General features: G+C 36.9%; 1 protein-coding gene across 6 annotated transcripts in view; it reads right to left on the reverse strand.

Annotated features, from left to right (window-relative positions):
* Positions 1 to 27,694, reverse strand: part of ERC1 (ELKS/RAB6-interacting/CAST family member 1) — a 284,902-nt gene that overhangs the window by 115,628 nt on the left and 141,580 nt on the right. For 4 of the 6 annotated variants that reach the window (XM_086467310.1, XM_086467304.1, XM_086467291.1 and 1 more), the window contains 2 exons: positions 19,614 to 19,749; positions 1,875 to 2,006 (listed from right to left, as the gene is read on the reverse strand). In XM_086467310.1, the coding sequence (XP_086323436.1) occupies positions 1,875 to 2,006; positions 19,614 to 19,749 (268 nt within the window). The remainder of the gene's footprint in view (positions 1 to 1,874; positions 2,007 to 19,613; positions 19,750 to 27,694) is intronic. The other 2 variants (XM_086467318.1, XM_086467312.1) reach the window with 1 other exon arrangement.

Genomic DNA, 27,694 nt, shown 5'->3' on the forward strand with positions numbered 1-27,694 from the left:
CTGAACTCTTCCTCACTACTTCATTTCTTTTCATCTAGGACAGAACTGTCATACTTCTATTAATCTTGATAGTATCTTTGACTCAAACCTCCTTTAAAAGGTTATTTTTTAAATAATTTTTTGCAGAATTTATTTTATGGAGTATCTCCAATATAAGATTTTTCTGACTGTATCTATGTAACTGAAGTTCTTTGGTAGGTTTTCTCCTCTGTCTGGATCTCTGCAAAAATCTTTCTTGTGCAGGTTGTGCCCATTTGTGCAGCAATCTCCTTGTAGCTTTGATCATGTTAATGCTACCAGTATGCCTCTTTCCTAGTGAATCAAATGTAAGCTATTTATCCTTTGCAAACTGTACTCCACCCCCCTTTCAATACTGAGATGACCTGTGATCATCCTCTAATTCAAGACAATGTTATGTATGCATAAAATTTGTAAATGTTCATCTTTATGCTTACTTTCCTAACTTCAGATACTTCTAGCCCTTACAGAATTAACACACTACCTTCTTCAAAACATTCCCTCAAAAAAATCACGAAGCCTTATGCATCTTGTTCTGTGTTTTGAGCACAGACATCACAATAGGTGAGTTCTACAGGCTTCTAGGTGCTCAAAGAATGTAAAAATGGTCACTTTGTCTTGTAACAAAGAAATTAAAACATTATGACATCCTAGGCATCAAATCACATACTATTTTGTTTACCTTTGCATCTCAGCATAGAACCTGCTCCTTTCTGAGATATATATTTTCCTTTCAAGGAGATCTAATCATTGATGTGGTATTTGCTACCTAGTTAACATTTCTATTTCATGCAATTTTTTTAAAGGCTACAAGAAGTTTAGAAAGAAGGCATTCTTGAAAATTAATTCCATAACATTGTCTAGGATCTTAGGGTACAGCATCCAGAATTATCCTCAATACCTCTACCAGCAAACAGCTGAGTTTAGCCTGAAGAGAAATAGTTGCTTTCATCCTGAAAACTTCGATTATTACTAAGATATTTCTATTTTTTTTATTTTGAAAAGTACGTGATATAAGAATACACGTCGGAAAAAACCTCTTAAAACCTTTTAAAGTGCACTTAGTCAGAACTTTTCTTATTTAAATAACAGAGAAGGAGATCACTCCCTTGCAATGCAACTGACCAGATGCTCCTGTTTGCTAATTACGGTCAAGTAAGGAACAGTGAAAAACACTGAAGGGGCTCACAAAAAGCACAGTAAGAATGCCAGGTTCAGCTTCTGTTTCAAAAGCTTTATAAAAATCTCCCAGAATTTTATTCACTACTTATGGTATGTTTTCCTGATGATTACTTACGTGAGTTAAAATGAGGCACACACATGATTCTTCAGAGTATCTTGTCAGTGGCACAGAATCAATTCATGTATGAAAGTTTACACTTGTGGCTTCATCACACAAGTGTATTTTCTGTGTGCATGCTTGGCTCAAGCAAAGGGATTTGTTTATCCAGTTGTTTTGCAAGTGCAACGAGACTGTGGTCCATAAACACAACTACGCTAATAAAAATCATTGTCTTTAAATACATTCAATGAACAACAACAAACCTAAGTATGCTTACACGTGGGAAGACAGCTTTGATAGGCAAGACAGATCAGAAGAATTACTACTTAAAATAATATTTTAAAGCTCAGGACACCTTATATTTCTTTCTAATTTCAAGCAAATCTTACCTATGAAATACAACTTATCATGGAGGCTTTGCAGACTTTATGAGTTCTGTTACCTAATGTTGGAACAGAGATACAGGATCATCAAACAAAACCAGCTGTGTGTCACAGTAAAGCAGAGAAAATAATACTTTACTGTTGGGTTACTTTCCTAAGAGGACTACCCGTGACTTTATAAGATTGCAGACCTGTTTCTCAGCATTGATCCTGGCTGACTCCTCTTGTGCCAGCACCATTTCCCGCTCTGCAGTTATCTGAACACTTTCTCTGAGTGCTTCTTCCAATTCTTCAATCCGATCATCCTTTTTGCGTAGATTGTCCTGGAAAATGACGGGAGACTAGGTGAAGATGACTTGTTTGGAACCACAGCCTTTTAATCAACCAGATTTACGCCAACCAAAATGTGTTTCTCCCTCCCAAGGCGCAACCGCAGGCAAATTATCTTCGCACAAAGGAAAGAAAGATGAAGTGATGCAAGAGTAGGAGTAAAGAGAAGCAGAAGCTAGTGAAGCAGGACCTCAAAGCAAGAGTGCATGCCCTCTGTGTTGGACATACCACAGTCCTGTCAGATTATACAGCACAGATAAGCAAGGGCTGTTGGTAAACAAGGATTAGTAAGCGGTTCCAAAGAAGTATAGAAGCCAGAATTGGTGGGAAGGTAGCAGGCATTCAGCATTGCCCATTTGCTCACACATTGACCAGTAGGTGTGGTAAGAAGCGAAACATAGCACTGCAGTTTGGAATTTGCCACTTCCAGGTTAAGGGGGAGAAAAGCAAACATTAACCCAACAGAGTTTTCCGGTGTTCAGATTAAGTCTTTAAGGAAGTTTTTAATCAAAAACTCTCTAGGAATTATGAAGAGTTCATCTGGGCTGCCTGAATCTCAGACATTCGAGTAACAAGACTCCCTTCAAATTTATTCTTCGATTAAGAGCATCTTCACAGTTGCAAGTTCAGATGTCCCACATATATTCAAAGACCACTGAAGAAAACCATACTGGTCCTCAGTTTATACAAACAGTAGAACTTAGAAAAAATATATACAAAATTAATGGTATTATTATTTGTAAAGGAGATGTTCCTTAATCTAATATTGTTAGGAAAATAAATGTGTATCTCCTGCTTCTGCTGTAGCAGCGCGGACAAAACCCTGCAAAGCAGGCTGTCCTGACAGGTATATACGAAAGTCTTGGACCATGGCTGCTTAACAAATCCACCAGAAATGAGCAGCTTGATGGAAGATTTCTGCATTTCTTGTCTTGCAGATTGGTTTAGATCATAGGGTTCAGATGAGATATTAATGCACATGTAAATTACCACACGGGCTTTTTAGCAGTCTGAGCGGCAGTGGAAGAATCAAAAATGTTTCCCTTTGGTTTTTTGCATTTTGCTTTTTGTCAGATTTACCCCTTTGTCTTCTGTCCTGTATTTAGGACTGAAATTTTCCACACCATATAAAGAATCAGGAAAAAGATGACTGACCTGGAAAAAATTTGACTTTGCAACCTTCATAATGCAAAAATTGGTCATTAAAGTTTAAAGAATGAACCTGACTTATTCCTCAATTCCGGCCTTCTAGGACTTGGGATACATCACCAAGGATACTTGTTGTATGAACATGATTTCTGGCAGTCTCAAAACTGCCACTTTCAACGCATGTGTTCCAGCAGCGATATAAAGCTTTGTATTGGACCAGTGCAAGACCTTTGGCACCACTGCCCTTGTGTAGAGAAAGGCTAGTATTCAACCACTAGCACAGGCAACAGTAGATTTTAGGCTTTGCAGGTAGAGGAGCTTTCTCCTGATGGTTACTTTCCAAAGTGGATTCACAGGGCAAGTAACTGCTGATTTCTAAAGAAATAAATGGACAGATCTTCATTTCAAAAACAGGAGTTGCAGAACCTGCTTTCATACTTTTTGAATCTTTCTGAAACACTGATAATATCTTCCAAAACTACTGATTAGCCTAACAGAAGACTCGTCAAAAAGATGACTAACATGTTCACAAAAAACTCAGCACAGAATATTAACTGTGCCAGACATGAAAAATATTAACTTGCCTATCTGCATTACACAATAAATATTGACTGTACTTCTTGATATATTATTCATGGACAGCCAAGGAAGTGTAGAAGTGTAGCTCTCCATTTCAAACAACAGAAATGGGAACAGTTCATTTCAGCAGCTGCATGTAAAATGCAAACTGCTTTAAAATAACAACGCAGAATAAACCATTCTAACACACAATATATGTTGCGTCTTCATCCCAGGCAAACATTTAAGAGGTGAATTTGACACTGTATTAACCTTGACACCATATAGTGCTCTATTCACACAGGTGAACTCTTGAGGGACAGGAGGAAGAGCAACTGGTGGTACCAAAGCTGATCAAGACAGTGGCACATTGTCTGTACTTGAAAAATCTATATTAATATATAATCACTTTTCCTAAAATAATATTCAAACTTTTTACATACACAGTACAGAGTTGCAAGTTAAAAAAATCCAGTGATGACTTACAACCAACTGGCTAGAAATTATGATCTTTTAACTTTAGTCTAATACTAATAACCCATCCAGTAAGGAGAGATTAGTTACAAGTTTTCACCTTCTGTCTCAGACAAACCTAAACCAGCACAAGTTTACTCTTGTAACGGTGTCACAATGCATGTAACCACCTTACAAAACCACACTGATGCCTGGCAGGAGTAGCAGATTGTAGCTTGACCAGATAGCACCTCCACCAGCGCAGAATAGTCTCAAGAAACTTTTAAACAATTATTCAGGTTCTAGCTCTTTGATTCATGACTAACTGATTGGCATTTGATTTTTGTGGGTTTTTTTTGTTTTGTTTTGTTTTTTAAATACAAGCTGCTGTTTCAAACAAAATGTACTAATAGAGAAAAAGTAAATAAAAGCGAACTGGCATTTGTCTTTTAACATACCAGCATGTTTTTCCAATTGTTTGACTCTAAATTCTGAAACATGACAGGCTTATGCTGACCTTCAACTTGTGCTGCTGTCACTTTCCTCTTTATAGTTACATGAAGTATCCTATCTTTATTGTGACAAGCATTAAACTCTGGAGAAAAACTTCTGTTAATTACAACTACAGTTTTTCCTGCAATGTCTGATCCTCTGAGGCAGTGGACTAGAGTACAACTTGGGTTGCTTCATATATACATCAGCACGTGACACCGAGGGCAAATTTATCTTCCTGTTTTTTGATAAAATTGCAGAATAATAAACAGTGGCCACCTCCTTTCATGAAGCTTAAACAGACAACTATTCAGAAAGAAGAGAAAAATATTACTTACCTTTACAGTAACTGGTTTCTTCAAGATACATTACCTACCCAAACATCTCCATGACCATCCCTCCCTCCCTCTCCTCCTCAGTCCCATATGCGCAAGATTCCATGGCAGAGATGGAATTAAACTGGGATAGAGGAAATAGCTCGGCCTTTATGCTTAGTGGTAGCGGCACAAAGAAAATGAAAAACCCATTCAACACTGCAGGCGTGCCAACAATTCAGGCACAATAAAAATTTTTGCTACCTATACTATGATCCTGTAGCTGATTCGTATGCAAAACTCACTCCAATACATGTCTGTCTGAAAACCTGAAAGGAAAAGGAGGTGTGACTGATGCACATTTCTGGGCTTTTTCTTTCATTTCAGGAAGGAAGTGGTAGGATGTCCAAGTGAGGCATGTTAAAAGGATGTATCAATTTAATCTATCCTGCATTCATATGATGTGTAATCTGCCATGAAGTTTTATTAAAGTGCATGAAACAGGATACACGTTTTCACTGAGGCATTTAGGTTCAACTAAATCTGAGGTATCCTGGCAAACTTCCTCATAACTGTGTCTTGAACTAGACTCACAAAGATCGTTATGGCCTAATTTCACTCTTTGAATTGGAATTAAGGTGGATTTCTCTAGTTATCTCTTGGGAAAGATTAGTTAACAGTTTGAGAAGGCAATGAAATGCTTCTTTTAACTGTTAAAATTATTTCCAGGACTAGCCAATCTCCTAGGTATGGAAAGATCATTTTCACACAACCCTGTAATTAATGCAATAGCACATTTTACCTGTGTGCTTTCATAGACCAGAAGGGAAGAACACAGTACTGGAAGTGTTTCAAACTAGGAATCAATTCCTCTTAAACAGTGAAATCATTACACCATTACAAGCACTTATTCCTGTGAACTATTGCTCTTTCTTACAATGTATTTCCTCAAGAAGCCTTAACCTACATAAAGAACCTAATGATAATGATCTCGGTCCATTCCAGATCAAGTAAAACTCTCTCCAGAAAGAAAAATCCTCCTTTGTGAACTGACCTTCCACTTGATCAGTGGAATCTGGGACCTCAGGACTATCAGCTGCCCCCAAGTACTACTTAAAGCTTCCTGCTGGATACAAACTGTCATTTAGTTATTGATACAACAAATTCTTCACCAACATATGGAGGCAGCCCATCTACAAATGTTTGGAATTTTTCACAGTTAAAAAATATGAGGGCCTTATTCACTGCAACTCTAAAGAGCATACTGGTTGATTAATACGAAAAAATGAAATCTTACTAAGTTTCTTCCATGAAGTTCCCTTGCTTCCTGTCTTCGGCCATAACCAGTACCAAATGTGAAGAAGAAAAATAGGTTCTCCTGTAGCTGGCCCACTACTGAGGACTTCTGGTTTGCCATCTCAGGAGTCTAACAAAAGATGGCAAAAGACTCACGAAGTTATGGAAGGTGAATTTATGCAGTGTTGGTTGAACTACTGCACTGCTGAACCCAGAAGGAAAGATGCTATACCAAAATCGCAAAGCTACTCTTCAGAAGAGGACAACTGACCAAAATAAATCAAATTGTTAATTAACCTCTGCTTTTCTCCAAAAAATACTTGTAAAAACCTGCAGACCTTTTTAAGAAGGTCTTGAAGCTTTAAAGGAATATACAACATGGTGGTACCAAAAGGTAGTATTACAGTTTCATTTGATTTCAGAAGCAAACAATTGTAGGGCCTTAAAGATCAGGTGAGCATGGTGGATCTCCTTCATTTGGTTCCACATGTTATCAACTACTTGAAGAAATCTCTGAACAAGAAAAGTGTGCAAAATTGTCACTCATAAATAGAGAAATACCACTTATGCTGAAGAGACAATACTTTGACTTAACGGGTTTTCAGGAATACACACTGGGTAAACGCTAAAGGCCAGAACACCATGCTATATAACCTGAATGGTAGTTACCATAGAATCTAGCTCAAAAAGAGTGATTGGAGTCCCTGTGCAACTCATACAAAGCAGGAGACGTCCATGCTGAATCATTTCTCTCTCTGTATTCATTACCATTTCCTGAATAAGATGGCAATTAAAAAAAAAAGGCATCCTGTCTTGAACAGTGGAGTAAAAGGAGACTTTATGAATTCCTGAAGAAGGAAATACCTTTAAGGTAGTGTATAGCTTGGTACCAAGATGTAGCATGAACTGCAAATAAACCCAGATACACTACTAAAGATATTGAAAATAAAAATAAAGTAACAGAGAGGCAACCTACCATGTAAACAGCTGCTGCTGTATATATTGCTGGGCATGAACAAACAGTGGAGTTTACAGAATAACTACAAATGCTAACTCTGGTATCATCAATGCTGCATACAGCTGTCTTGACGCTCTCAACTGGTAAAAGAACTGCAGTATGGATGGTTACCTGTGATGGGGAAACATCTGTCTGTCTAGGCAGAAGCTGTATATATACAAGTATTAGGTTTATACAAAGTCGCTGTTTCTCACAGAGTGAGCCGAAGAGGGCTTTTTTTGTAAGTACAGCAACACAACAGCATATGTAATTATCATGAGCTCCTGAATGAAAGGAATAGTCTGATGGTCTGAGAGCTAAAGAGACAGAAACTGCCAAACAGGAGCTCCTCAACCAACATTTCCTCATCTTTGGAGAGATCAGACCTGAGATGCACAATGACTCTGTCACTAGGACAACTTATGTCAACATCTGGAAAACTGCATCTGCCAAATAAGACACATGGACTGGAATTCAAGCCTGACAAGTTGCATAAACGCAGAAAAATATCTACAGGAGACAAAAGGAGAAAAATTGCAGTAGAAGAATTTCATTCCACTAGGGGTTGAGAGGGAAGTGCAACAAAGCTGGGCACAGCAGTTTTCAGTTTCAGTTTTCAACTGCCATGTTGAAAACATGAGGGACAGCAGAAGGTGATGAGTGCCTTCTCCTAACAGTACCACAATGGAAAAAGAGAAGACGTGTACATCCAGAATATGTATGCACTTGCGGATCATCAGCTGGAGAAAGGACAAAAAACGTATTTATAGTAAAAAGAAAAAAATGGATAAAAATTATTTCCAAACATGATAAAAGTAATTGAACCAGTGCATTAAAATTGGAACGGTGAAAAAAAACTTAAGGAAGCCAACATTCATGAGAAATGGCCAGTGAATTTCTCTTTTGAAATAGGAAGGTAGAAATTGGAGTGGCGTTTGGACAGCATTGTCCCTTGAGTATCATTGCTGCAGTGTAGGAGAACACTCAAAAGTGACGCAGGACTATAAATGACACCGCTGACAAAAATATCTGCTCTTGTGTAAATGGAAGGATGCGCACTTTAAAAGTTATAGGTATGGACAATCACTTGAAAGAAAAATCATAAAATGTGCTCAACTACAGAAGTCAATAACATACAAAGACTAAAACCAGGCAGGCAGCTGCTCTACCCTGCAAAAGTCCTTGTGGCTTTCTTCCCATTACGGAAGAAAGAAAAAAACCCACCCAGACAGATAAATATGTCTGTAAAATAACATGACAAATTTATGATGGGAAACGTTGGTATCAAGATTACTTATATAGAAGCTAATTGAAGTGGTAAGCATCTGTAAAAAAAATGGTTTTCTCTACATGCTAAGAAGAAAATAAATACAGAACTAATTCATCCATCAGAAGTTATGTGAGCTCACTTCTATTCTTAAACATATAGGTCACAAAGAGGAAGCAAAAAAAATACAAACGAAATGGCAATGCTATATAATGAAGTTAGCACTGAATGATAGCTATTACTAAAAGAAATAAATTTGAGGTACATTAAGCTGTAAATAATGTTCCATATGTGACACACGTATAAACCTAAGGGCAAAACATGCATGTATTTGTCCCTAAAACATATTTACAGGGACCTCCCCCCAAATCCATGAAAACTGGAAAAGAAATATATGAACTCTAAAGATAGACTGTAACACATACTACTCAGATACATATATATTAGTCTTAATGGCTCTAACTTACATGAAAGGAAAGGGGAGAAAAAAAACCTTAGTGAAAACTTAGTGAAGAGAAATGCTTAATTTTTTACATTATCTATTTATTGAACACATGTAAAGTCCATAACAAAACCTGTGCATGTTGCCATTATTGTTGGAAAATTGCTACAAATGTATTGTATACATTTGAATACATTGTACTCATTGTATAATGTTTCTGAACACTACACAGTATGTCTATAAAAATGTGTGAACAACTCCAGCCATTAATATTTTTTTTTCTTCCAAGATATTTTATGTGTTACCGCTCAGATGTGTTACATTCAAAATGTGTTTCCAAAATATATAACAGTTTTGTTCACCTTCAGGAGCAATCTGAAATACACAGAGCTTGTGGTAATGGTAAGAAAAGATCCTAATCAATACTAGTTGAATTATGTCCATCATAAAGCTCTGTACTTCCAACACCCTCCTCTGCTACTGAAAAGGAATTCCATTGCAATCTAGGTGATTTAAACATTTCTTAAAGGAGAACAGAGAGGAAGGAGAAGAAAAGGACAGTTATAGACACTATTACACTGCCCTAAAAGGGAAAGGCAGAACGGATTATTCCTAGGAGAAACGGGCAACGTCTCTTCCCCATCGCTGCCATGCTTTTGACACTTCTTTCCTGTTTCTCTAAGATTGACACTCCCAACACAGCAACCAGTTGGGTATGTTGGTTTTGTAGGCACTTTTCATTAGCAACAACCTACACGGACTAAAGTACCTTGCCAATACTAACAACCAGGTTTATCATTTAGCGGCTCACACAGGGTGCCAACAGCTTTAACATTTTGCTGCAGCTGTTGCAAATTACCACATGCGTATTTCTTAAAAGCTACAGGGACTACGCTTCTATCTAACCACAGTGGGTCACTGCACGGACTATCGGAATGAGACACAAGGCTGACAATACAGCTGTGAAAATGTTCTAAAGTGCGCAAAAGCAATAGATACCTTAATTGTTATGGGGTTTTGTGGTTGATTTTGTGTGTGGGTTTTCTTTTTTTTTTTTTTTTTTTTTTGGTTGGGTTTTTTTGTTTGGTGGCTTTTTTTGAGAGGCTAAATGGGGAAATGCTACTATGAAAAGATTTCTTCTTCACAAATAAATCAATACTATGAGTCAAGACTCAAACTGGTGTGGGCTTACAGCAAAGAACAGTGGCAGTCTTAACTAACTGCACTATTAATACGAAGCTCGAACCTGTATGTTATTCCCTTGATACAGCCCTATTCCTCTGAAGTCTCCTTGCCAATGTCAGTCCTGTCATCATCATTGTACTAATATATCACAGCAGTTGTAAGACCTACTTTTCTTTGCTCATTTTCAATCACTCAGCAAAAAAAGAGCACCAGAAGCAGCACACATGGATAGCCAGCTATAAAAGTTCACTTCTTTTGTCTTCCCTCTTTTTCAAAGCTGAACATATGACAAAAATTGCTACTGATACACCACCACCGAGGAAATGTTTACTCAGCAGTTGATGCCATTGAATCTCTCCCACTCTCAATTTTGAAGGTGATTCCTGCAATCACCTCCAGTCTCGTACATTCATTTTAGTCTCTGATGCTTCTTTCTTGATTTTCATCACAGTAGAGTAGTAGCTTTTGTATCTGTGCTAGGAATTGCTTCCTTTAAAGCAGCCATCAGTTGTGGGATAGGACTAACAGTCTAGCGAGATGCTATTGCTAACCTCTATTGTTTTCACTTAATGAAAAGAATCCCCAACATTATTTCTTTTACTCCATGCAGACGCTCTTCTACCTCCCCAACTTCAAATGAGAGATCATCAAAACAATTTCATATCAGAATTGAAATATCACCATTTCTCACACCATCTGGGAACACACCAAATCCACCCACAATCCCCCAAGAAATCAGATGCATCAAGTGAAGTTAATTTCAAGGAAAAAAAATCTGTTTTGGTATAACTTGGATTCAGCTACTGACCAAATATCATCACAGCAACAGCAGTTGTTCTGCTATATACTAAGAGTGTGCAAAGTTTTGCCAAAGAGGATACTTTAGTAGAAGTGCTAAATAAGCATTTGTTGCCACAGGTATAAAATTAAAAATAATTCCATGTGTATTTTTTTAAAAATAAATTCTGAATTCTGTCTTCAGGTCCCCATCATAACCCCATCCCTTTCCTCTTCTAGTGGGCAAAACAAGAATAAGGCAGAATAGCAATTTTATTAAACAATGAGACTATGAAATGAGCCGCAATAATCAGGCATTTTTATTCTTGGGGAGAGATGAGTTAGAAACCATTTTCAACATAGCAAGTAAAAAAAAAAAGCTTGTGACAGAGAGAGAGGGGTAAAAAATCAGAAGAGGAAAAAAAAGCAAATTTATCACTATTTCTCAGGCTCATGAAATAAGACACCAAAATGAAGAGAGCGTTGTTCTTCCCCTTGAATGTACTCCTATTGTTTTGCTTAAATCTGGCCCTCGATGTTTTCTACTCTCAGGAGAGACCTCCTCATAGGAACCACACCATGTTGTCAACAGTTACATTAATCTCTCTGACAGCTCTTAGGAAAGGAGTTTGAACTCAGATGCTAATCTTGGAAAAAAAAAAATCCATGCTAAAAACATCTAGTGGTTAAGGTTGTTGGCAGACATTCAGCTGTCCAGTCTTCACCGTACTTAGTTTCTGGCATATCACAAAGGGTACCAACGCTGCTCATTGCCTAACAGGCAAGAGAATACAAATAGCAGGTTTCATCTTCCACTGACACCTAATGTTTCTGCAGAAAAGACTGTTTGAAAGTGTGTCTGGAGAATAATATTCCTGATGGATCACAGAGAACTGATAGGATGTAGGGAGTCCTCTTTCCTCTATTAAAAACTCTCAAGCTACATAATGGCTTTCTCTCACTACAAATCTCAATTTGCAGTTAAGGCAATACTGGGATAATTGTGAGACTGCATAATGATAGCTGTAAAAAGCCACTTGTACGAAATTTTTCCAGCTGTCTGTTCAAAACTGTAGAACATTTTTACATTATATAAGAAGGCCGAGTCAAGTGGTTCATCTTTTTTAAAGACGTGAAGGCAGCGAATACACCTAACCTGAACATAATAAATGTATGGTAAACTAAACCATAAAGTGAAAACAAATAGAGCAGATGGCTGTCTATCTAGGGATATGCTTATCCATTCCAAATGTCAGGTCTCTTCAAGCTTAGTTTCTGTACACATTAAGGTAACAAGTATTCTGTAAGGAGTGCTCTGTTCTGGTCAGACACAGGAGAAGGTAACTCCTTAACAATGTACTTAATGTCATAAGCATTGATTATGTAGAATGACAGATTCTGTCTCTGTAAGAACTGCCACACCAAATGTAAGAACAAGGTCATGTATTTACTCTGATTTTCAGAAATGTTTATTATATTTTAGATGGAGGAAAAACCTGCATCTTCCTTCTTTAATAACATAACTGAACAATTTATATAACAACAGAGAAATCTGTTTCTGAGACCAATCATTTTCATGTCCAAAAGTATATTACATTTGTTGTTGCTTCAACATGCAACACCGTACACACGAGCAACAACAAAGTTAGTCGGACCTTGTAAACACTCATCAGAAAAAATGGTTTTACTAAAACTGGAGACATATCTGTCCCCACAATTTGCACATGGCCCACAGCTCACATTGTAAGAATGTTAAAACATCAAAATCTCACAAATCCAAGAAAAGTAAGAAATGGGAGGTAAACTTACACTTTTTTTAACAGCAACCCATACTACTAATACACTCTGCCTGTACGCAGCTGTTTGGAGAAACAGGTAGCAGATTTCTGGATGGAAAATTGGGAAAACTGGTATTAGAAACAGACGCAGGTAAATACTCTTCAGGCTTCCTATGTACAAAAGCTTGTCTTGATGAGCTTCCTTTAAGTAAATGGAGAATTACTGTCTTGCGAAGTCCATCAGATCCACATGTTTGAAAGGGTAAGAGACGAAAAGGACTAATATCCCTAAGAACAGGACCTCATCTGAGCAGATGCTGCAGGGCTTGACTTCGTTCCTTCTTCTCGTCAAGATATTTTTGCTACCTTTTCATGTTTACTATCTGACGATCTGTTAGCAAGTCTTCATGCCCCTCCTCGCAATAAAGTTGTATTTTATGACTTCAGCAGAGAAAAGGGAAGAAGCCTTCCTTTTTAGCTAGAAGCTCATTTTTATGTACGCTACCATCTTGCTGAGATAGAAATCCAACTGTGTAATTTTTACATTAAAATATAATTTCACGATATTGCTGTTTCATGCTATGCACTGATTTTTGGTGCTGTGCAGTATTCCTCCATTGTTCAATGAACTAGCATTTCTTTCCAATCCTGTTTCTGTGATGTTAAATGATAAAAATTATTAAGATATTAACACTGTGAAAATTCCCAAGTCTTTTTTCCATTAGAGAGCATTACAAATGAATACCTGAATGTTGTCCATTACTACTATATTACTTCACACAGATATAAGAAAATACGAAGTGAGGCTGTGTATTCATCATCCATACATTATCTATGTCATAAACGTAGATGTAACCAGGAATGCTTAAATATGAATTTTTAATTCCTGAAAAAAAGGCTAAAATTCAAATTAACCCCCTCCCTGAGAAACTTCCCCTCACTATACGTCACAGAAAGCCTAGCTAAAAGGTTATTGTTTTTGTAACTTCTCCCAGACATTCAGGAAAGTTAGGAATAGCCCTCTTGACAGGGAGAGTTATGACATGACAAGAACAAGAACAAGTTTTTCTTGAAGCATCCGCCAGGGTTAAATATTTGCTTGTGTCTATAGTAACTGCACACACCGTGCTTAAAATCACAACCTTCCAAGCAAGTATAGAATGCAGTGTTTGTGGAACATTGTATTTTCTGTAACGTATTATAAAACCCGATGGAAATCAAAATTGCTACTGGAATATCACCTCACTAACAAATCATGATGCATATTAAATCTCTACTGCATATGTATATCCTGTTTTCTAATGCACAGCCAGCTGTCACAGAATCTCTCAGAGAAAGGGTGGGAGGGTCAGCTGATTCCAAAACTACCTACTGGCTACCATTGCTTTTAGCCCAAATAAAACAGGAGGAATAATTTGCATACATTTATTCCATTTAGATTTTTTAGGACCTATGGTTGTTCTTCAGAGCCTGTATTTGTTCATACCTGCTGCATTTTCATTAACAAAAGTCCTATGTAAGGCTGAGAGGCAGACAGTACAAAACTGATTCACATCATCTCTGAACTCAGAATCACATTTACCTTGATTAGTAAGGACACGTAACAACGTTAAGTTTCATCCTTTATGATGTCTGACAAGAAAAACTTATCCCTTCAAAAAATGCTAACAAATTCCTTAAAAACTGAATTGCAAAGTGAATTTATATCCTTTCAGTGCTTTATGTCAGTTCTGTCCAAAAGGACAAAAGGAGAATGACCTAGAAGTGAATATACCATTTAATGAAATGATAGCCACCTGCGTAGGTGCTCTGGCACCTAGTCAGGCCCAAGGAACACTAACACCTACAAGGCTGGGCAGCACAGAGAATTATCCAGGGACAGGGAGGCCAAAACTCCTCTCTGATGTAATTAATGTCTAAAAAGTATGGGAAAGGAAGGAACAGAAAAAGAACATTTTGATCTGAGTAATTCCCAAAAGATGGATCTAAGCTCAATGAGAAACTACAGGTCTGAGAAGTCAGACTGTTCTCTGGAATAAATCCTGCAGATGCAAGATGGCATTAAAGAATAGACTTCTACCAGGCTGAAATGGAGTAGCTGACAGTTTCATGGGCCTGAACATGCTGAGCTGTGCTATCCAAGGGATAAAGAAAGTACACTCCACTCAGCTGGCAGGCAAGGCTGGAATCTGATATGGCAGTGGTCTGTATAGAAGAGAAAATAGACAGGAACTCAGCGCTTGAAATTCACTTATCCCAGGAAAACATGTAACACCATTTAACTAGCATAACCAATTTGCTTCAAAGCTGACAATGCCTAGAAAGTTATGGAGAAAATGTTGCACTTTAAGTTTGGAAAGCTTCTCTTTAACCATTTCTTCAGAAGCTTGGTACACACTGCCCAAAAGCAAGTTCATAGCTTAATTAGGGAAGCACGATCTCTCTTTACTAACAACCAAAAGATGACAAGCCATCATTTTTATCATGGCATGGTATCATCACCAACAGATCTGATGAAAAAACTTCAGCCCCCCTACCCTCAAGAGCCAATCACAGTCAAGAGAAAATTCTTCAGTAATTTAAGACCAGATGGACCAGGCTTCCCTTTTCAGAATTTCAATGTTGATATTGACTGTGTGTACACGCTATGGTGCCCCATAACAAACAGTTAATTAGAACAGAGTAGACTATTTCAGCTGGAAGGGACCTCCAATGATCATCTAGTCCAACTGTCCAATGAATTCAGGGCTGCCCAAAAATTAAAGCATATCGTTAAGGCCATTGTCCAAATGCCTCCTGAACACTGACAGGCTTGTGGCATGAAGGTTGATACTTAACGAATTTAGAAGGTTCATTTCATGAGAAGGTATTTGGCTACCTATCCATTTTATCGAGCTTTGTCTGGATCCCAGTAAAAGCATTATTGAATAAAAAATTGCATATTTGCTTAGATTGAAAATTCAGTTCTTTCCATTAGATGGATGTTTTTCCTATTTAATGCTCAATATGATAAAAGAGTTATATAATCGCAAGAGACAAACAACATACACTTACATATATAATCCATAGATTAGGAATTATACATTAAGTTAACTAAACTTGAGTGTGGAAAAAGATGAAAAAATTAATAAGTTTACTTGGTTTTACAGTTGTTCATTAAAGCATTCAAACATGTTTTAGACAGCTTCTGGACATACAGTTTGTCAGCAGCAATTTGAGATTGATGGACAGGTGCTGCAACATAGATGCAGTAGTACACAACTCCATGCGACAAGATATTCTGAAAATTCCTCCTAAAAACTCTGGAAGATGCTGGAGTGACAGAATAAGAAAATATGCAGACTACCTTCAGATGTCAGTTCCAAGTACCCATTCAGTAAATGTTACCTTTCTAGGACAAGACTGTATATCAGTTCGTTTTCACAATAGCCAAGCTTCAGTTACTTGAAGCAAAAGTTTTCTACTCCAGCCCAAAGGCTTGGGTTTTTGTTTTACCCTGCTTATAGACCAGACACTCCTTAACCTCTCAGATCTCTGGAGAGTTGTGGTTTAAGGGATCCCAGGAGGAAAAGACAAATTTGGAAAGACATTTATCCATCTCACTAGAATTGAGACATTATGGTTTTCATTCTTCCCCCACTCCCCAAAATACCAAATTTCCATCATCAGAGGTCTCTGAATAAACGCACATTTTGTTACTGGACTCAGGAAGAAAGAAACCACATGCCTGTTAGGGACAGAGAGAGGAGGAGTGGAGTATGTGCTTGGGAGCGTGTTTATTTGACTGGATTGCAGACGGTCAACCGAAGAACATGCAGATCATATATTTTTAAGCATTTCATAATGTCTTATTATTAATTCCAGCCAAAACCACCAAGACCAAAATTATCTGAAATTGGTGCTTGTGTGTCCTGACCCCAAAGCCAACAATGGTTGCATTAAAAAAAAAGAAAAAAAAAAATTTCTATGTTCCTCTCAGGTTTAATTTTTTTTTTAATCAATTAAAAAGCAGTGCCCTTTAGAGTCTATGGAGAAGACAGGTCTCCATAACTAACAAATTGAAATCCTGGGTAAATTTTCCTTCCAGGAAACCAAAACGTTAGAGTTCTTGAGAGAGGGAGGCTATAAGCAGAGGGCTCTTCTAAAGGAAGGAGTTTTTATTGAACCTGTCACTTGTCATTAAACACTCCATATTTTACCTTAGCCTGATATTTTCGTTAGAGCATACAGACCTTTTTCATCTGTGAATGAAAGCATTCCCTTCAGCCCTGTGTTGAATATGGGGAGAGACTCTAAAATCGAGCCCACCCAAACAGGACAATTATGTTCACAAAAGCAGAAAAGGCACTAGAGAAAATCAAGTAAATACTAATACTATGATAACTTACACATTTCAGTGTTGACTATCACATCCCTCTTCAATCTTCAATTCTTACGTGCATGTAATAATGTCTATTCTTAATCTCAGAAATGCTTGCATATAATTGTACAGAAAGCAACGGGGACCAGTGCAGAATGAAACACAACATAAGCAAAGTGGAAAAAAGTATGTGATACTGTATAGACATCTCTAATTGGAAAACCTGAATGTAAAAAGGTAAAGATAATAAAATTATCCATTTTGACATCTTTGTTCCCAATTTTAGCTTCTCTATTATACCATTGGCCTACAACAAAGTAACTGCAGAAAAAGAGAAAAACATCAAACAACTTGGCTTCCTCAAAAGAGACAATTGGTTATTTCTTTCTCGTTCCTAGATGTAAATTGGCTACTTTGAAATTATAAAAGAGGAAATATTTAGAGTAAAATTATGCTAACTATGCTATACATAGTTTTATATCTATGATCTCTCCACTGCTAAAACACTTTCTATGTAAAGAATTGGCTAGGACATTGCAAGGACAGCTATATATTCCTAAAGAACTCTGATATAAAGCAGCACCAGTATGCGCCACCTAATTTCTGAGCAAAAGCTGCCCCACTACTGCCATCAAAGCCGTACAATCTCTCTGAAGTATCAGAAACTGGTGTTAAATAGTTTTAACAACACTTAAAGTTATCAGAAACCAGAATATCACTGTCTGTCCATTGTGATGTGTAGTTGTACAAACACATTACATAACTTACTGTTTAATAAAAAAAAAAAAAAAAAAAAAAAAAGAAGAGCAATTTGAGCAATTTTAGTGTGCAAATAGGAGCTGAGAGAAAACAAATTTCGGGCTTTTTCCAATGCATTCCATTTGTCTAAAAGAAAGAAAAATGAAAAGGGAAAGAATAATTGTGGGGGAAAAAAGCCAGAAAAGAATGCCATACCTTTCAAAATCTGAAAATGCTACATAAAAACAAAGAAGATGATCTTGTGGGATGCTGTCATTCAATAAATACACCATACACATAATTGCCAGGCAAATGTCAACTACCACTTATCTTTGCAAACATAAAATATGGATTTACTCAAACACAGATTAGATATCTAACCAAATATTGTATTAGTTGTAGGAATCTTTAAAGACATTTCACTAATACAAGGAGGATTGTGTTATTTAAACTTAAGCTGCCACATAACGAGAGCCTTGTGGATTGCCATAGCATTGCAGCCACAAAACCCATTAGCAGATGTAGAAATCCCACATCCCCGCCTTTTATAAAAGTCTGCAGTTATGAAATAATTTTCATACACTTGGAACTTAACTGTTTCAGTGCCCTGCACAAACAGGACTGGAATTGAGGGGGAAAACCACAACATGGTGCATCTGAGAGTGTTCCACATGGACACATGTTTCTGTGGTTCTTTCAAAAGTTCTTAAAAAATTGAAACCATCCCCCTGGAATTCCACAGAGTACCTGTTTAAATTAAGGAGCATTGAGTAAATTATCTTTTCTACTGAACTGCTAGGATTTATTCTGTGTCTTCATTGTAGATGCATTAACGATATGTAAGCTGGTAACAACAAACGTAAGATAACAAAGGAAAACACCTAGGAGAAGGCTTGTTCTCTAAAGATTTAAAAGAATAATTTGAAAAGATTGCAATGGCAGATTACTGTTTTCATGTTTATTTTCACTCACCAAAAGGAAAATTATTTTTGTAAATTAAAATCATAGGCAAAATATCTGTTATGTCCTTACTTAGCATCACAGTATCTTTGCTTTATTTCATGGCAATAGCTTAACATTTTTGTGACAGCACTTGAAAACTTACTGTTTAATAAACCATCTACACTTAAGATCAACATACAGCATACTGAGAAATATTTTACTTGCTTTCATACTGGTGAATTTCATTTGCCTGGGTAGATTTGAAGTAATCAGATAATTCTGTGAGGCAGAAGCAAGTTATCATTTCAGAAATAAAGTACACTGGCTAGTAAGCATACCAAGAATTCACGAGGTAGAGGGTTTCATTGTCAAACAAGGATGAGTAAACATAGAAAACACGGTCCTCCAGTTACCCCACAACAATTCCAATTAACTGTAAGAATACTTACTTGGGTAGCTTTCATTTACTGAAGAAAGGGCACCGATACAAGGTAAAACCAGCTGGGAAAATACACAAAACAGCTAAAGAAAAAGGCTGTTAGAAGAGGAGTGAAGAAAGAAGTGCCACACCAATCTCAATACCGAAATGACAAAATTATTTCAATGATGCACTTTGTAACAGAGCTGACAGCTAAAACTATTTTTCCCTTCCATGAAAATGAAGTAAGCTATGATGGCAGCTGAGAGAAGCTGCTTTCTTTGAAGTGCTCTGGGATAGATGTGTCCTTTTAAACAACCAATAGCAAATTTCTTAGGTAATAGCTATGAAAATGGATCAAGAGGTACAGTGGAGAGCGAGGTAGCTAAGCCTGGCTGATTGGCCAAATTGCTTTAATTCAATTCCCATGTTACCTGAAGCTGTTGGGAGCTGTCATTAAGATTATCCTCTCGTCTCCTGGCCTCCTCCAGCATCTGTGCACTCTTCTTTTTCTCCACTTGCTCTTTGTGCTTCAGATTTGCTACCTTCTTATTTTGGTCTTTAACTTGCCTGTAAAAGAGAAGAGCACTCAGAGAGCAGTCCAGAGTATACTTCATGTCAGCCTCCGCAATGGGCAGCTGGACTGGGGAAGAGTGGAACCATCAAGTACCATCACGGTGTTTGCAGAAGGGCCTGAAGACCAAACACATCCTCAAGTGTTATGCTCAACTGTTAGTTCAGCCAAAAGGATGCTTGCTTTGCCCATTACTATTAACCTAAATGTGGAAATCTCTAAAACAAAACCCTTAATTATTACTTGGTATAAATTATTAATCAAAAGATGCAGCTGCCCTCTTGTTACCATGTAGCAACAATCTTTTCTCTGTTCATACACACATGTACATATAAAAAATGCAGATATCCAACAGCCTATTTTGCTTGGGGTACCACTATATCTAACGTAAGGAAAACAGGAGGATCAAAAGGAAAAACTAATGAAATGTGACTGGAATATAGAGGACTACCTACAAGACCTAGGCAATCTGTTTCCAGAAGTAAAACTATTTCTTTTCAACCTCAAGTTCTACTTGTTTACTAGATATTTTGAGGGATTTCCTACCCTTTCTTTTAACACAAACAAGACAGAGCAAGTAAGAACAAACTATTTCAGAAAGCGTGCATAATTTCCTTTTCACTCGCATCTATGAATTATTTTTGATGATCCTGGCAACTACCATTGCCTGCAGACAGGGTTTGGCCTTTCTGGGCATTAAGACACATGGAGTATTGAATCTAATTACAGACCCTTTAATCTCAGCCTCCTGACCACAGAGAACTTAAGTCTAAACTTTTAGTCCAATCAAAACAAAACAGGCTAGCTTTGCTTCCTCAGCCCTTTTCTCCATAATTATATCTGGAGTTTGGATTTTGGAATAAAAGACAGATTCTTTGGTCGCAAGATTTCCCTAAAACATCATGCAAGTAGTAGAGACGGCTCTTTAATTTACCGTTTAGAAAGCAGAATGATATACTAGTTTCATATCTGGTATGTTATCCACACAGAGAGGGAAGAATGTTTCTTCTGTATTTCAGAAATACTTTTAGAACAGATCACAAACAATTCTTATTGCTTTAATATTTTCTTCAGAACTCATAAAAAAAGTATGATCAAGAACATATCTCTTTGCGATATACAAGTTCAAATTATGTGGCATATGGCTAGTCAGTGCTTTGAGTTCTTCCAAAGAAAATGTAGGTTCAACCCTGAGCTCTGCTTTTTGCAATGTAAGCCAACTGGAGCTGGGAAAATTGCAAAGACAGCAAATTTTCCTTCGTGCTAAACAAACTTTTATTAGTGTTTAAAAGTGCTGATGGCCTTCAGAGACCAGGAAAAAAAGGAAAGTCCCTTTCTGATGATGTTAAAAAATTACTGGCATACTTAACTACTTTGTCCAACAGTTACAGCTGATTTGAGTCAGGATGCTTTTTAAACACAACCAGTGTAATTGTTAAGTTATTCTAACCCAGTGCTGCACACTGGCAATGGGCACATTGCCCATTTTGAAAGCAGACTTGTTCAGTGATTAAACAACTTATTGGAAATATTATGTTGGCACCAACTCAGCTTGTACAATACACAGTTCTATCTGTCCAATAAAATAAACACAGAAAGTACAGCTAAGTCGACGCAGAAAATTAAACTATGTCAGCCCAACACATTCAATTCCATACAAGAATTCTTATTCAACTTCTAAATTAAAAGTAGGGGAATTAATTATTTTTTTATAAACTTGCAAACCCAGATTCACCTGTTGGGAGACTGGTCTGTGTTACTGTAATCTACTGGTTAGATAAGATACAACAATATTAATAAAGCCACAACCCTCATCAAAATATGTCTGAAGTAGATAATCTCCCACATGGTCCAAAACACTTTCAAACCAAATATGTATTTCAGAGAAAGAAGTAATTATAAGGATATAAACTACTGACACCCACCTTATCATGTCTGAATCAAAATTAATGTCTTTCCAGTATATTAGGTAGATCTTTTGAGACAAACTCAAGCTTTCCTAATGCAGTTTAAAAGATGGAAGTCCTGAAATTACCTAGCGCTTGTAATACTCAGATCAATCCTCTTAACTCTCATACTGTTTGGAAACTTGAATTCATGTGCAGACCATTACTATCACTCTACACCTTTGATGTCAAAAAGCAACAAAAGTTGGTCAGTAAACCTTTCAAATGATACAGGTATCTATGGCATTACCTAAAATTTCCCCAACTGTTTAACTATATAAACCAAGGAGGTCACGTGAAACTTGAAATCTATAAATCTGAAAGGCTTGTAGTCATTTGATGAATGAAAACACATCTCATCTGATCTCAATGCCCATGGTACCAAATGATAATTCTCACTTTTACAATAGTTCATACAGATAATTGTTTAAAATGTTTAGCATCTACAAGCCCAGTGCCCTCGAACATTTGTACCATGAAAGTCCTGTGAAACTGTAAAGAATCCATACTGTGATTCTGCAAAGAATCCTCTTTCTTTTCTGTCAGATAACTTTCAGTCTTCAATGCCAAAGTCAGGGAATCAAGGTTTTATATATACAAATAATATTTTAAAAATATTTAAATATACCCACACACATAGTTTTAATATCAACAGACCTGAAAAGCAATTCACTGCTCAGTAAAACAGTTCTGTTGCTATTTTGAACACTGAACTACTACTGATGATTTTTATAGAACAATTTCATCTTCCCACCACCACTGAACAACGTGCAGAATTGGACCACCTACTGAACTAGACCAATAAAATAAGGTACAGAAAGTATGCACCCTAAGTGAGCACATTCTAGAAGGAGACAGTCAAGAAGAAGATACAGATTTGTCATAATACATGTACACAAGGAAGGTAACTAGGACTGCAGAAAGAAACAAAGCTCTGGAATTCCCTCAGTTTGAGAGCTTCACTTTGTAAACATAATGTTATTTTAACTCTTTTGAATGCAATTACACACACACACACACACACACACATATATATATATCTCATATAACCCAGTCAAAGGGACAGTAAAGCTTTAGAGAAACCATTCATCAGTAAGAGTATTTTTATTAAAACTGAAAAAATCTTTAAAAGATTAAAGATAGCAAAACGAGAATTAATTAATTACAATGATGGCAACAGCTTAGAGACTTATGTTTTCTAGAAAGCATTAGTGTTAGCATGTACAGCAACCGAGTAAACACACCGATTTGCAATGTGTACATGGACTTCTCAACGTAAAATAAAAAGCACACAAATTTCTGAGAGACACAGACTATTAAAAGTAAGTATATATTCCCACTGAAACATCTTTTTAAAATGGGACTACAGGGAGAGAAAGAATGCTGGTGATTTTAATAAAAATTGGAGAGACAGTGCACATTCAATGAGATAGAGCTTTAAAGAAGGATATCACTGGAACTAACAGAAACAGTAACAATACTAACAAAAGCAAAACTACCTCAATCTCAGAAGACACTTACTGCCAGAGTCACCCTCAAATCAAACAATAAAAAATGTTCTAGTGACATATAAAAGAAGAAATTTCTAATGGGAATATTTATTACATTGAATTACAGTGAAGAATCCCATTCTTCTGAATTTTTTTAATAGCAATTTTCAGATAATAATTTTTTTGAGGTATGGCTCCTAAAAAAATTAGCACTCAAAAGGGAAAAAATCTTTTTCTCATTGCTTAGAATTTTTCTCCATTTCATAGTATGTCATGTCAAATACTGTTACAATGGAATATATTAGAAAAAAGGAAGTAGAATCAAAATCAGACTTCTGATCTAAAAAAAATAAAACCTCAAGTCTTCCAACTAAAGACAAGCCAAGATTTTCAGAATGAATCATTCCACATCCTTTGATTTTGGGTCCCCATATGCCTGCTGAAAAAAACCCATAAGATTTCTCAATCTGAACACTGAAAATAACTATTAATTTCTATTACTTTAACATTTTTTAATAAAACAAAGCTGCATCACTTAAAAAAAGCCACACCTTTCCACTTCTCCATGAAATTCTTGAAATTCCAGTGATGAGTATAGCCAAACACCATGGGAAATGAATTAAAATAATGGCAATAAGCAGTGAAAAACTTCAAATGAGAAGACTGCACATTTTAAAATAATTTTAAATAGGAAGATGAACATAAGCAATAGAAAACTAGCAGACCACCAACCATTCCTGAAAAGTCACTTTGTTACCTGTGAATCCTTTGGAAGAGTTTTCCTCCCTAATAATAGAGCCTATAAAGCAAGTAATCTTATTTATTAAGAGTTTCATGAAATTAATGTCTTCTGTACTAACGCGAAAATTTTTTGCGTGTTAGTACTAATCTCACTATCTTTTACTGTAATGCACGTCAGCATACATAGCTGTTAACTCCTCATATGGATTTTCATGCTACATGTTAATGTAACGCGAGCTATTAACCTCATCTACTTATCTTTTCTGGCATAATTTCAGATGTTCTTCTTGTAAAATAAAAGGTGACAAAATGTTAACTGAAAATATGCACAAGCTAATTTGAATTCTATAATTATGTTTCAATATACTTTTTCTTCACAGTTATGTGCCTAACACACAACATTGTTTTTATAATAATGCAAGTATAATATACATTTACAATGCCTTCAAAGCACCACAGAAGCTTACCTTCAATATAAAATGTATACATATATACTATATTTCACCTAACAAATATACATACTACGAAAAAAATACAGTTCTTGTTTACAGCTATAGAAACAGGCTGTTTTATTCACCTGAGTTAGGTACTCAGAAAATATTTCTATGTGTCAGTCAGCCATGTCAGAATGATTGTTTAGCTTGAGCCTTCATTGATGTAGCATTACCACCACCCACAGGACAGTCCACTGTTGCTGCAGCTACTAATCCTGATGGACAGATGAACTTCATTTGCTCTAAATCACACTTTGCTCCTCCGCGTAAGTTAAACTGATGCATTAGTCAACATTACTGAAAAAAACTGCAAAGAAAACTGTATGCAATGAAGTAATATATTATTTAGTTTAAAATTGCCAGTCTGCCTTGTATTATATTAGATTTTACAATGTATAACACAGAATCATAGAATATCTCAAGTTGGAAGGGACCCATAAGGATCATTGAGTCCAAATCCCTGCTCCTTGTAGAACTACCTAAAACTAAACCATATGACTAAGAGCCTCGTCCAGATGCTCCTTGAACTCTGACAGGCTTGGTGCCATGACCACTTCCCTGGGCACCCTGCTCCAGTGACCGACCACTCTCAGTGGAGAACCTTTTCTAATGCCCAGCCTGAACTTCCTCTGATTCAGCTTCATTCCATTTCCTAGTGTCCTGTCACTGGTCACCAGAGTGAGGAGATCAGCACTTTCCCCTCTGCTGCCCTCTTTGAGGAACTGATATCACTGTATGAGGCCTCAAAGCACTTTGTAGTTCTAAGAGACACAGAGGACTATATTTATTTACTTGTGGAATGAAATGGAGCAGTCACCTGAAACACTCTAATACTACAGCAATTTAGGTCAGAGTGCAAAACACACTATAACACAAAAAAATTCCGGAAGAAGATGTTGGAAGGCAGGAAACAATCAGCTAAGCTGTCCAGACCTTTATTAACAGTCTTGTTCATGAATGATTTCAGGAAAAATGGAAATTTTTATTGCAAAAAATCAACACAATGGGATGCTAGTGATCAAGTTGGACTAATTTAAAACTCACAGGAAAGTGTCATTACTACATCACCCCCACCATTTCCTTCATCACTTCTTTGTTTTTAAGGTCTGCCCCATCAAATATTTTAGCTGGCCATGTCCTTAACCTTAACCTATCAATTTAAAAGATTACAAACATAGTGACAAAGCTGAGTTGTTGGATTTTCAGGGTTTTTTTATAGTTTTGGTACACAAAGAAAAACATTTACATTCTGGGAAGTATAACAGAAGGAAGCCAAGGAGAAACTCTTCCCCAAAATGCTACTTTGCTTTGAAAGTAAGAAAAACCCCTGTTCTGGAAGGTTTTGCTTTAGCTTTTTTATGCTCAAAACTCACTTCACCTTACCAGTGGTTGATCATCAAACCACGGAGAATAATGGCAGCATTTGGAAAGCTTAATTGCTTAACCTCAAGAAAGAAAGTGATGAAAGGTAGCTAAGTAAGCGACGAGGGAAACAGGACTGACCACATCACACGGTCCTATCACCACAACTGGGTGTCTGACTGAAAAAGTCAAAGGAAAGCTGCCAAAGGTTGAACCAAGTTCTCTATCTTATGCATTGAAAAATTAGGATCAGGGGAGTTACACACTGCTAAAGATCTAAATGGAATTTACTATGGCTGAACTTACTTTTTCTAGAACAGTAAGCATTATCTGGGCCTCTTCATTCCCTTGTTGGGCTGTAACTATCAACCCAGCTTCTTAAGTAGCTTGTCACTATTCCTCAACATTATATTAAGGTCAAAAATTGGTGCATTAAATTACTAAGTAAAAGAAACAACAACTCCATCATGTTTTTCAAACAGTTTGGTTTAATATTATCGCCTCCATTGCACACTGCATCCAAGCTAAAAGACCAATCAATGTACTTTCAGTGAGTTGCTCTTGTTCAGATGCACAGCTGGCAAACTCCAGCACTCAGTTACCTCTTCTGCTTGTGAGCCTCTCCTCCCACAATCTCTCATCATCTTGTTACACTGTTCCTCGCTGTTCTGTGCCATTTATATGTCACGGTAACATATGCCAATGAAAATATTAACAGACCCTGAAAATGTAACTGGTCTGCTGTATGTGAGTCAAAAAGTCCCACAGTGGCTTTAAGAGACGGGGAGGGTGGACTTCATTTCCTGAAGCTAGGAAACTTTGATTTTTAAAAACAAAGTGTGTGTTCAGATCAGCACTGGAGGGGGCAAGGGACGAAGACTAGAAAGGCTATGGGAAACCAGCTTGCCCCAAATTTTAGGAACAGGAGCCTAACAGTGTCTGAATCAAGAGGTGTGGAAGTCAAAGACTAGAAGCAGATCTCAACTCTACACTGGTCATTGTCTTTCCTCAGCGTTAAGAATTATCTGTATGGTATCAGTGCACACTTCCTGATGCAGTTAGCACATTAGCCAGCGCATCGCTCACTCTAGCTAAAACAACATTAAGATTTTCTTCCACAAACATCTGATGGGAAGATATGGGAAAGGGGAGCACATGGCATACGAATCTAGAAACTCAATATAATAAAAAATGTAACCCAAACCCTCCTATAAATTAGAAACACCTCAGAAAGAAACCCCATCACCTGACTCATTAGCAATACATAAAGTTTATAGATAACATATTTCCAGTAGTGAGGTCGCACAAGTTATTAATGCTATACGGCATGTTTCATGAGAGGATATTAGCGAGTCCTAACCAGAAACAGCTATCAGCCTGCACTACAGATAACTGCGCTAACGCACTACCTTTAAATCTAATTTCTTTAGAAGTAACTACAGGCCTTCAAACTTGGGTCCAAGCTTCTCTGAGGTAAAAAGCGTCAACTGTCAAACACAACAACCTCCCACACTTGGCCACACAATGCGTAATTAGAAGTTAATGCAATTTTTTGAAAAGTGTTTCTCTTCTCTTATTAATGTCTCTGATTCAGTCCAGCAGAAGTCCAGGACAGATAATCAAAACCATGCACACTAAGTTTGAATGCTACAGGTGCTTCTCCTGTGAAATGTTATTTCTCAGCTATCAGTAGGGAACAGACATTTATGGCAACAATTTTTCTCATTATAAGAGTGAAATGATGCAGCATCAAGAGTCAGTGAATTTAGAGAAAGGCACATAATAAGTACATTAAGAGAAAGAGAAACCTAACTAAGGATGAGAAGCACTTGTCTCAAATGCATGCTCTAAGCACTATCAAACTAATCTATTTCAGGGAAAATAGACTTATTTTTTCTTTCAAACCCT

The sequence above is a fragment of the Leptosomus discolor genome, chromosome 1 (genome assembly GCF_034619465.1).
Source record: "Leptosomus discolor isolate bLepDis1 chromosome 1, bLepDis1.hap2, whole genome shotgun sequence".
In the NCBI taxonomy this organism is placed as follows: Eukaryota; Metazoa; Chordata; class Aves; order Leptosomiformes; family Leptosomidae; genus Leptosomus; species Leptosomus discolor.